At 37.2% G+C, this 10,581-nt stretch overlaps 1 protein-coding gene across 2 annotated transcripts in view; it reads left to right on the top strand.

Moving 5' to 3' along the window:
• Positions 1-8,145, top strand: part of LOC122086655 (NADP-dependent glyceraldehyde-3-phosphate dehydrogenase) — an 11,178-nt gene extending 3,033 nt beyond the window's left edge. Inside the window, exons 1-9 of one of the 2 annotated variants that reach the window (XM_042655617.1) lie at positions 1,016-1,347; positions 2,060-2,253; positions 2,364-2,492; positions 6,006-6,125; positions 6,265-6,401; positions 6,504-6,659; positions 6,758-7,136; positions 7,607-7,723; positions 7,839-8,145. In XM_042655617.1, coding sequence (XP_042511551.1) covers positions 1,203-1,347; positions 2,060-2,253; positions 2,364-2,492; positions 6,006-6,125; positions 6,265-6,401; positions 6,504-6,659; positions 6,758-7,136; positions 7,607-7,723; positions 7,839-7,952 — 1,491 coding nt within the window. In that variant the 5' untranslated portion in view covers positions 1,016-1,202 and the 3' untranslated portion in view covers positions 7,953-8,145. Of the gene's footprint in view, positions 1-1,015; positions 1,348-2,059; positions 2,254-2,363; positions 2,493-6,005; positions 6,126-6,264; positions 6,402-6,503; positions 6,660-6,757; positions 7,137-7,606; positions 7,724-7,838 lie in introns of those variants that run through there. The other variant, XM_042655618.1, reaches the window with a different exon arrangement.
• Positions 8,146-10,581: the final 2,436 nt, after the last annotated feature.

Below are 10,581 nucleotides of genomic sequence, written 5' to 3'. Positions count from 1 at the left end.
AAAAAAGGAACCGTGGACACTAAATGAAAGATTCCATTTTCTTATTCTTGTAAAACAAAAAATGTCAGAAACATTGGATGACTACCAAATACAGCCTAAGTATCAATATCAGATTGACCATATTGTAGGGGTGTCAACGGTTCAGTTTGGTCCGGGTGGAATCGGTTTCGGTGTGAGAATGGTCAAACCGATATCAAACCAATATGGCAATTTTAGTATCGATTTGGTTTCGGTTTTGGTGGAGTTTGGTTTTAGTTTTGCTTCGTTTTCTTGACCGCTTTGGGTTTGATTTTCCATACAAAACTATGCAAATTTTGATTTTTTTTAATGAATTTTGTCTATTTTCGATTTCTTACCGATTTGATTCGGTTTTGGTTTGGTTTTTGAATTGGTTTCAGGTCCCATCGGTTTCCTGTGCATTTCGGTTTGTAAACTGAAACCGGCTCAATAAGGCTTCGGTTCAGTTTGATCTAGATTCAATCGGTTCGATCTGAGGTGGTTTTACCTGTTCGATTTTGATATTGACACCTTATCCTATTATATTGACTAATACTGATACTTAACCGATTCATAAGAAGTATCGATATTGACATCAAAACAAAGATAAAATCATAAAAAAAATATCTATTTTTTATATGATTTTTTTATATACATATAATTTTTTTACATACATATATATTTTTTTTATATGAAACTAGGGGTAATATTGATCGGATCCGAATCCGTATCTTACCAATCCAATACCAGGGAAACTAAATCCTTGATTGGATGGTACACAGTTTAATCTTGGCGGGCAAACGCTCGTTAACTAATAATGTTTAACCGAATGTGAAGTGGTATTACTGTAAATTACTCCTCAATGGTTGTCAAAGTCTGACTCTAGAACCGGTAAAGCCCACTTGGCACGCTTAAAAGTTAAAAACCACCTAACCAGGTGTTGTCCAGACTCCAGAATCGATGGAGAAGAGAAGCGTGGTTCAACTTCAACTCCCCCTATAAATACACCAAACTCACACCCACACGGCCACACCCACGGTTTCACCGGTCCTCACCCCTACTCTTCTCTCTGTATTCATCTGTTCATCACCTAGAACCCCAATGACCAAAAAGGAATATAAGTGAAGAGAAAAGCTCTTGAGAGAACGATCTCTGTTCCATTAATTCGTTTTATTTCTTCTGTTTTCTTCCCTGAATCATCTATAATGGCGGGGACTGGAGTGTTTTCAGATATCTTAGATGGTGATGTCTTCAAGTACTACTCCGATGGTGAGTGGAAAAAATCATCTTCCGGAAAGTCTGTTTCGATTATCAATCCTACCACCAGAAAGACTCAGTACAAGGTTCAAGGTAATTTACCTGCTAAACTCTTTACTTTTTGCCTATTTTTGCTGGATTTTTCGTTTTAATTCTCTACTAATGTGATGAAATTTCTCCTCTTATTTTTCTGTTGAGAATTTGAAGTTTTTGTGTCTTTTTTTAGTTCTAAATTGAAGGTTTTCGGTTGTCGTTCAGGTTAAATTTGAACTTGTTCTGTTCTTAAATTCCTAGTAGCTCTCTGTACTTGATTGATCTTTGGTTCCTTGGATTCGTGAAGTGTGTTTGCCCGAAATTTTCTCTTATGACGCATTTGTCTGAAACTTTATCCTTTTCATTTAAATTTGAGATTTTTTGACGATCAGAATCATTTATTGATTCTGTAAACGAACTAGATTTCAACTTCTCAGTTACTGAACTTGATTGATCTTTGGTTTCCTTGGATTCGTGAAGTGTGTTTGCCCGAAATTTTCTCTTAGCACACGGCTTAAAGTCTTGTGAAGCATTTGTCTGAAACTTGCTCCTTTTCAGCTGATTCAGTTAAACTGATTTAAGAAAGGAAGATAGATATCTCATTCATGGAAATTCCGACTCGACGAGCATTGCCAAGTGCTAACTCGACGAATCGGATCTGTCAATCGACGATTCAACTTGTTATGGTTTCTGAGTTTCCTAATAATGCTTCCTTCTGGCTCTCTCCCCCCCCCCCCCCCCCCAAAAAAAAAAAAAAACAAACAAACAATAGCTTGTACGCAAGAAGAGGTAAATAAGGTCATGGAATCGGCGAAAGTCGCCCAAAAGGCGTGGGCGAAAACACCTTTGTGGAAGAGGGCGGAGCTGCTTCACAAAGCGGCGGCGATCTTGAAAGAACATAAAGTCCCTATTGGAGAATGCCTCGTTAAAGAGATTGCAAAACCTGCTAAGGATGCTATTACTGAGGTAAGTGTGGAAGTTGAAACCATTCAAATCTATTTCTGCAATTCGAGTTTTGAAAATTTTACAATGTGGTGGATAAACTAACTTGGAATTCGGAAATAATGGTGATGAAGGTGGTTAGGTCTGGAGATCTGGTGTCTTACTGCGCAGAAGAAGGTGTGAGGATTCTAGGAGAGGGGAAGTTCTTAGTCTCTGATAGCTTTCCTGGGAACGAGAGGACCAAATACTGTCTTGCATCTAAGGTATATTCTTAATTTCTTATTCTTATTCTCATCCTCACTTTCTCTCTCTCACTTGGTTCTTCCGCATTGGGCTTTTGGGTCTGTCTTCTTCGTTTCTTGCTCCTCGGGCTTTTGGGACAACCTGCAAATGTTGGGTTGAAATCGTCTGTAATTCCGATCTCGTACAATTTCGTGCAATACCACCTTCAGGTGGTGACACGTGTATTGATACCAATACAATGGTCTAGATCTGATACAACTAATAAAATATTAAATCAGTGAAGAGGCATTTAAATCAGATCTAGACCATTGCATTGGTATCAATACATGTGTCACCCCCTGAATGTGATATTTCACGGAATTATACGAGATCGAAATTACAGACGATTTTTTTCCTCAAATGTTACATTTGGTGCTACTTTTTTTTATTGGTAGGATTACGTTTGGTGCCCCCGTGACCCGAAATTACTTACTTGATAGGTGATGGCGAGATAGCAAATCCTATCGGTTATACATGTGGCCACGTGGCATTCTTTGTCTGGCTTCATAATTCGGTGGTTTGCGGGGGACTGGGGAAGTAGAGACTCTACGAAACAATAAAAAATTAGGAAAAAGCCAAAATTCAATAAATAAAAATAAAAAAAGAAAAAGAAAAAGAAAAAAAGATGACTGGAGAGGAAGAGACGTCACGGTAGACCCCGGTTTTATCTGAACTTATCCGCATGTATCTGCTTGCGCCAGCAAGTTATACTTTCGAGGCCACATGCAATTAATTGGGAAATTGTTGGACCCGGATCTGCGCCAGCGCGCATCGGCTGACAGCTCCCCGGGTATGCACCCCTGGTCCTGAGTCTCCTGACCGTCGGGTGCGTGGTGGCCCACACCTGGAGAGGATCCGATTTCAAAATGTTTTTGAATATCTATCGCTTTTTCCGTGTGAAATTACATCTTTGCCTTCTATTTGGAGATAGAGACGTAAGGAATGTTGGCGTAGACCCACTCCTCCCAATAAATTATGGTATACTAATATAAGGTAAAACATAGGCCCAACGTTCTCTTTCTCTATATTTATATAGGAGAGGGTTTCACGAGAGGAGTGTAACAATGAGATGCGACAAAATAGTATTGTACATAAGAGAGCAGTGATGTTATTTCATATGAAGAGGAGAGAGGGAGAGGGAGAGAGAGAGAGAGTGCTAGTGTATTTTCCCCTAACTAAGAACCTTTTCCAATATTTCTCTCTCCTCTCCATCCGATTGACTAATCATATCCTGCACTCTGATTGATCGGCTCCCATTAATATAATAGGTTTGGGATTGTCGTAACGTTGCACCAACATATGGACCAATGACAATACGTATGAGAGCATCAACAAAAGTGGGATTTTCACAATGGTAGGTGGGAGGGGGGAGGGGCACATCATTTTTCCACCCTTTGCATATGGGTGTAGTTGCCATGCACCCTAGTTGGAATCGTTTTCCCTATTGTGGAGAGATAATACCACCAAGTCAACGGGAGCATGCGTCAAGGCATCCAATAGAGCGCAAGGTGGTCATTTTTCCACCTCTGTGTTTGGGCACAAGAGTGCATGGCTAGGTAATGTTTTTTTCTCTATATTATAAAGGGAAAAAGTTCTTTGAACTATTGGGGGTAAGGTACATTAGTACTTTGTATCTATCTCTTTCCTCTTCATGTGAAATGACCTCACTACATTGTATATATGAATATGGGATACCGCCTTGCAATATTCAAACTAGTGTTAGTTCTAATTAGATTTGAGAGATTCAAGTTAAACCTGCGATAAGTCGATACTTTGTTATCTTTAGATTTTCAACGTGAGACTCTGGGATGAATTCTTGTATGCATTTTGATTATGTGAAGATTGGATTTCTCCTGGGATAGTGTAACCTAAGACGCTCCAAACAGTACATAACTCATAATTTTAATAATTGGATATGTCTTGAAGGTGTATTGTCCTTATTGGCCCTCGCATCTGGCATTTCCTATGCCAAATCGTCAGGATTCTTTATATTTCATATGTAATTCACATACCGAGTTTCCAATAAAAAAGTTTTACAAATGAAATATCAATAAAATGATGATTTCACTAATAAAGAAAACTAAATAATATATGCAGTTTGTAAGCTAATGATAAAAATTAAATGTTGAGATGAGTTTTTCACAAAGCTAAGAGGAAAAATTATAAAACTTAGGAATGAATGGTGGGGGTAATGTGTGTGATAGTGGTAAAATAATATTATCAGTAACCTACAAAGAAGTTGAAAATAATCACATTTTTATCTGAAAAAATATGTATTCCAAAAACCCCAGAAAAAGAATGCTATAGTCATCCATTATCTTGTATGTAAGTATATTTCTTTAGAATTTAGTGTTAGATAAATGGAATGAAATAGCCTCTCTTACGAAGCAGTGGTAAGGTTGCGTGCATCTGCCCCTTCCAGACCTTGCAATTGCAAGAGTCTTGTGCATTGGGGTTTTTTTTTTTTTTTCATATAACTGGAGTGAAATCCTGTAAACTGGAGTGAAATCCTGTAAAAAACATCTTTCATTGCATTGAAGTGATTGTAGTTTTGTGCAAAAACATCATTTTAGGGGAGCCCAGTTCTCCGTAAATCAGCTGATTAAACAAAATCGGTAGAGTCTACTATTTTTTTTTCCTTCGGCAGATCCCACCGGTCATGAAGTTGAAGCAGAAAAATTTGATTACTAGTAAAAGTCATAGTGGGTTGAAGCTCCATCATATGGAATGCTGAGGAGCTGGTAGATAAGAAGTTACCTTATACAGTAAATCCAGGATGCATTGTGAGGAAGTCCCCAATCTCAAGCCCTTTTCCAGTGACACAACTAATAAGGCCTTTTGGAAAACCAGCCAAGTGAAAGCAATGCACCATGTGGAGAGCAGCAACAGCTGCAAATATTTGCAAATATTTGCACTTAAAACAATTTAGATGTTTTAAACAGTTGCAAATATTTTTGTAACCAAAATTTGTTACACTTCAAACAATTTAGGTGAGACACAAACACAACTATTAGGAAAATTTAATTGGTCCTTGGGATGCTCCTGAAAGATCTTTTAAACTTCTCCAATCATTATCTTGAATAGCAATCCTATTCATCTTTTCATTTTTAATTCTATTTTGACCACTTCCCGTCAACACTTTCTGCTAAGGATTATTGGTTGGTCAATACTCAAAAATCCTTCTTGTATGCAATTTGTGTGGATTTTTTTGACTTTTCTGCTAATCTCTGTTAGTAGGGATTTTTCTCACCAAACCTGGATGTTTAGTATCCAATGAGAACTTTTATGAACTGTTTTCTTACATAAAAGATAGCCATGGAACTGGAAGCATTTAGCTATTCATTTTACCTTAATATTTTTCCTTCTTTTTTGCACATATCAATTAAAAATAAGAAATATTACCTTTCAAGCTTTAAGATCAGGAGGAAAGAGAGTATTCAAACTTATTCCTTTGCATTATGCAAAAGATTATTGATTTTGATTGCTTATTGCAGATTCCACTTGGGGTCATTTTAGCAATCCCACCTTTCAACTATCCTGTAAACCTAGCCGTCTCAAAAATTGCTCCTGCACTGATTGCTGGAAACTCCCTTGTGCTTAAGCCTCCAACTCAGGTATGCTACCAAAGGTCATCTATGGGTATGCACATGTGCCTATATCAGGATCTTGAGTCTTGACCACCTAATGGACTGTGTTATTGGTCCTTTGCTTGTTTTTCTTATAAGCTCAATTTCATATTTCCTTTGTTCTCAGGGAGCTGTTGCTGCTCTCCACATGGTGCATTGTTTTCACTTGGCTGGTTTTCCAAAAGGCCTTATTAGTTGTGTCACTGGAAAAGGGTCTGAGATTGGGGACTTCCTCACAATGCATCCTGGAGTTAACTGTATAAGGTAACTTCTTATATACCAGCTCCTCAGCATTCCATATGATGGAGCTTCAACCCACTATGACTTTTACTAGTAATCAAATTTTTCTGCTTCAACTTCATTCAGCTTCACCGGTGGAGACACTGGAATTGCAATATCAAAGAAGGCAGGCATGATCCCTCTTCAAATGGAACTGGGTGGAAAAGATGCCTGCATTGTGCTTGAAGATGCTGATTTGGATTTAGTGGCAGCAAACATCATAAAAGGAGGATTTTCCTATAGGTATGAGAAAATCTCCATGCTTATCACTAAAAAGAACTTTCTCTGTGCATTTAAGTTTGCAGTTACCTAACATCCTGACTGCTCTGTATCTGTAACAGTGGTCAAAGATGCACAGCTGTGAAAGTTGTCCTGGTAATGGAGTCTGTAGCTGATGCTCTTGTTGAGAAAGTGAAGGCCAAAGTAGCAAAATTGACTGTTGGCCCACCAGAAGATGATTGTGACATCACCCCAGTTGTTTCAGAATCATCAGCAAATTTCATTGAGGGGTTGGTAATGGATGCTAAGCAGAAAAGAGCAACATTTTGCCAGGAGTACAGGAGAGAAGGGAATCTTATCTGGCCCTTGTTGTTGGATAACGTTCGACCTGATATGAGGATTGCATGGGAGGAACCATTTGGGCCTGTATTGCCAGTGATCAGGATCAACTCTGTTGAAGAAGGGATTCACCATTGCAATGCCAGCAATTTTGGCCTCCAGGTACAAATATATTCAATCGTTCATCATTTTCTGATGTGAAATGAAGTAAAATTCCTAAGTTTATTTCACTGAGAAGGTGCCAATATCTCATCTGTTTGGGATGGTTTAGGCTGCAATTGGTAGTCATTCATTTTATGAGAATAGGAAAACAGAATCTTCTGTGGTATCCAAGATTCATGCTTCTTTTTTTTTTAACAATAAACGAACCGGGTAAAAAAAAAAAAAACAAGAAACAGAATTTTGATACAAACGGAAAATTCTGGTTTTAACACGTAACGTCATTTCTGAAAAAGAATAACTACCAACGCAGCCTTAGTGGAATCATAATTTATAAATAATAGTTGAAACTTGAAAGATAAAATAATAATAATTATTATTATTATTAATGTTTTATTTTTTTTAGGACAATTGAGTTGTTATAATTTTTTTTTTTTTCATTATTTATGCTAATGTCAATGAGTGAAACATAGGGTTGTGTTTTCACAAGAGACATCAACAAAGCAATTTTGATTAGCGACGCAATGGAGACAGGAACTGTTCAAATCAATTCAGCACCAGCTCGTGGACCAGACCATTTTCCTTTTCAGGTAAATTATTACTATCTAAATCTGATTACTAATGTTTATGATTTTGGTTACTGCTTATATTCAAACTATCTTAAGCCTTCATATTTAAGGTTACACCAAGCATTGGTTATGGCAGGGTCTGAGGGACAGTGGAATCGGTTCTCAAGGAATCACTAACAGTATTAACATGATGACCAAGATCAAGAGCACTGTGATCAACATACCCACTCCTACATACACCATGGGTTAATATGCCTACTAGGAAATTACAACTTCTATTGTAGTTAACTAGTAAAATCAGCAGAGGACCATTTCCTTGTTTAGTGTACTTGTTCTCCTTGGACTAGAAACAATAATGGGACACTTGACATATGGATACATATGTAATATATGTGCAAATGTGTACCCAACTTTCTCCTTTAATGTAGAATCTATTTTTGGCAGTATTGTGTAGCCTAAAATGTTACATGATGTGCACAAGTGTATGGATGCTGAGAATTAGCAAAAACAAGTTTTTCTTTTTTTACGCTAATGAGGGTTTTTAGGCCTTCGGCTTGACTATCCCCCCGGGGTCCAGCCGACCCCATAATCATTGGATCAGGTCATTAGTAGGATTAATTGGAAAGCTAAATTAATCCTATTGTGAGTGGCCCCAAAGGTGTTACATGTCAAGGTGATTCGAACACAAGTAAGATGCTTCCTAAAGCGCTTTATCCAATAGGTTAACATACAAAAGCATACAATAAAATAAGAACCATGTATCATACAACATATATGCCAAACACATCAGAAGTCTTACTGGAATCATAAAGATTTCCCAATGGAATTGTCATTGTGAGAATCATGGATGGAATCGCCATGTGTCCTCTACCTCATCTCTTTCAAGGAAAAAAGAGAGAACCAAACCAAAATGCCGCTCATATTAGAGTTTAGGACCCATACAAAACAAAATTGACTCCATAACTTCCCAAAAGGATCTGTCAAACCATTAGTCCGAGTATGGATCAAATGTTATAGTTTGGGGAAAGTGTTGGACACACTAGTTGAATCGGTTAAACCAATATTCCTATTACTTCGCTAAACTAACATACAAAATTCATTGCATTAAAAATAAGTAAAACATAATTAAAAAAAAAAAAAAAACAAAAACAAAAACAAAAACAAAAAGGGAAGAAAGAGAGAGAGTTAAATCACTTACCTACGGCAGTTGGTTGCAAAACAAAGGTTAATTAATATACACAGTATAAAGAATTTTCAAACTATATTATAAAACAACAAAGGAAGAGAACTCACAACATTGAGACAAATGATGAAACCATCCCGAAAATGACAAACCTTATTGACATTGAGGAAACTAAGGAACCATTTGATAACGTTCCGTTTCTGCCGTTTCTGTGTTTTTTTGTTCCCAGAAATGGATAAACAACCTAAAAAGTGTTCGATAAAGTTGTTCTGTTTCACCTGTTTCTAGAAACATATATAAAAATTTATGCCTATTTACAATTCTATTTTCTAGAAACGAATTTGAGAGAGAAAAAAGGTTGTTGTGCTTGATAAACCTCTCAACTATTTAAACCTAAAGAGAGGCAACCGAACCCTCTCTCCCTTTTGGGAATCCGATGATACTATTGGGTTCTTTAGTGGATTATATCTGCAAAAAACATTTCGAGAAACAGGTTTATCAAACATCAAAAAATCCGTTTTTATTTCCGAAAACGTGAAAATCTGTTTCTACTGTTTCTAGACATAGAAACAGTAGAAACATTATCAAACGGTGCCTAAGAAGTACACTCAAGAGAAAGTACATGTAATTCTAATTTTAAATAACATGAATGCCCCAGGAACACCCTATTCCTAAATGTGAGGACAATGCCAAAACTCACTATTCAATTGAGAGGAACAAGGATAATTAGTGGTCCATAAAATACACAATGTCATTAGATAGCACAAATGATCATGAGCTCTAAGTTTAAGCAAATGTTGTTATCTCAAACTATGTAATGAAATTGTGATAACCGGTCTATGCAGACCCAAAATTAATTGTCAACCCTATCTAAGAAGGTTTAAAACCCACCTGATATCAATAGTTTCAGCAAGCATCACTAATCAAAGTCACAAATGGGGATAACGATCATAGAAAGGCAACCCTAAAAGCGATGCAAAATATAATAATAATAATAAAAAAAAAAAACAAGATAGAGCAATACATATAGATTTATGAGGTTCGGTAAAATTGCCTATGTCCTCAGTGAGATGAGATCCTGTTTCACTATCAATGGAGAATAGGGTTATAGCACTCGTCCTCACACCTCTCATATACTTACAAAGAAAGGAAACCTCATTACTAATATATAGCGAAAACTCCTAATACCAGAAAGTATAAAATTACCCTCATATGCAAAATTCCATCGATAGATACTCTCCCGAAAAGTGAATCATCACCCCTCTTCCAAAACTGTGAAGAATCCTCAATCTTCTCACTCCCTAACCTGGAAAGCTCTCTTGCTCTATAGATCCTTCTTCATTTTCAGGTCTTGAGAGACCTAGACCTCTTTGGTCTCCCCCTCACTTTTCAAAATTTGGAAGAGCCTCCTTGGCTTCCTCCTCTCGAGACCTCCTTGGCATCTCCAAACATAAAGGGTTCCCACTGCTCTTCCCCAAAGCATGAAGAAGAGAGTCCACTCTTGTCTAGGTTTCTTCACCTTCTAAACGTAAAGGGTTCCCAATTTCCAAGATCGTGAGATCTCTCTCCAAACCATTTCTTCTATGCACCTTTACGTGGCTCGGGTTGGGTTCAAACCAAGTCTAATTGGGCTTAACCCTATCAAATCCATTAGATTCATTAAACATAGGGATTTTAAGAAAATCAAAATTTTTTT

The sequence above is a fragment of the Macadamia integrifolia genome, chromosome 8 (assembly GCF_013358625.1).
Source record: "Macadamia integrifolia cultivar HAES 741 chromosome 8, SCU_Mint_v3, whole genome shotgun sequence".
In the NCBI taxonomy this organism is placed as follows: domain Eukaryota; kingdom Viridiplantae; phylum Streptophyta; class Magnoliopsida; order Proteales; family Proteaceae; genus Macadamia; species Macadamia integrifolia.
This window is presented reverse-complemented; position numbering and strand designations above follow the sequence as displayed.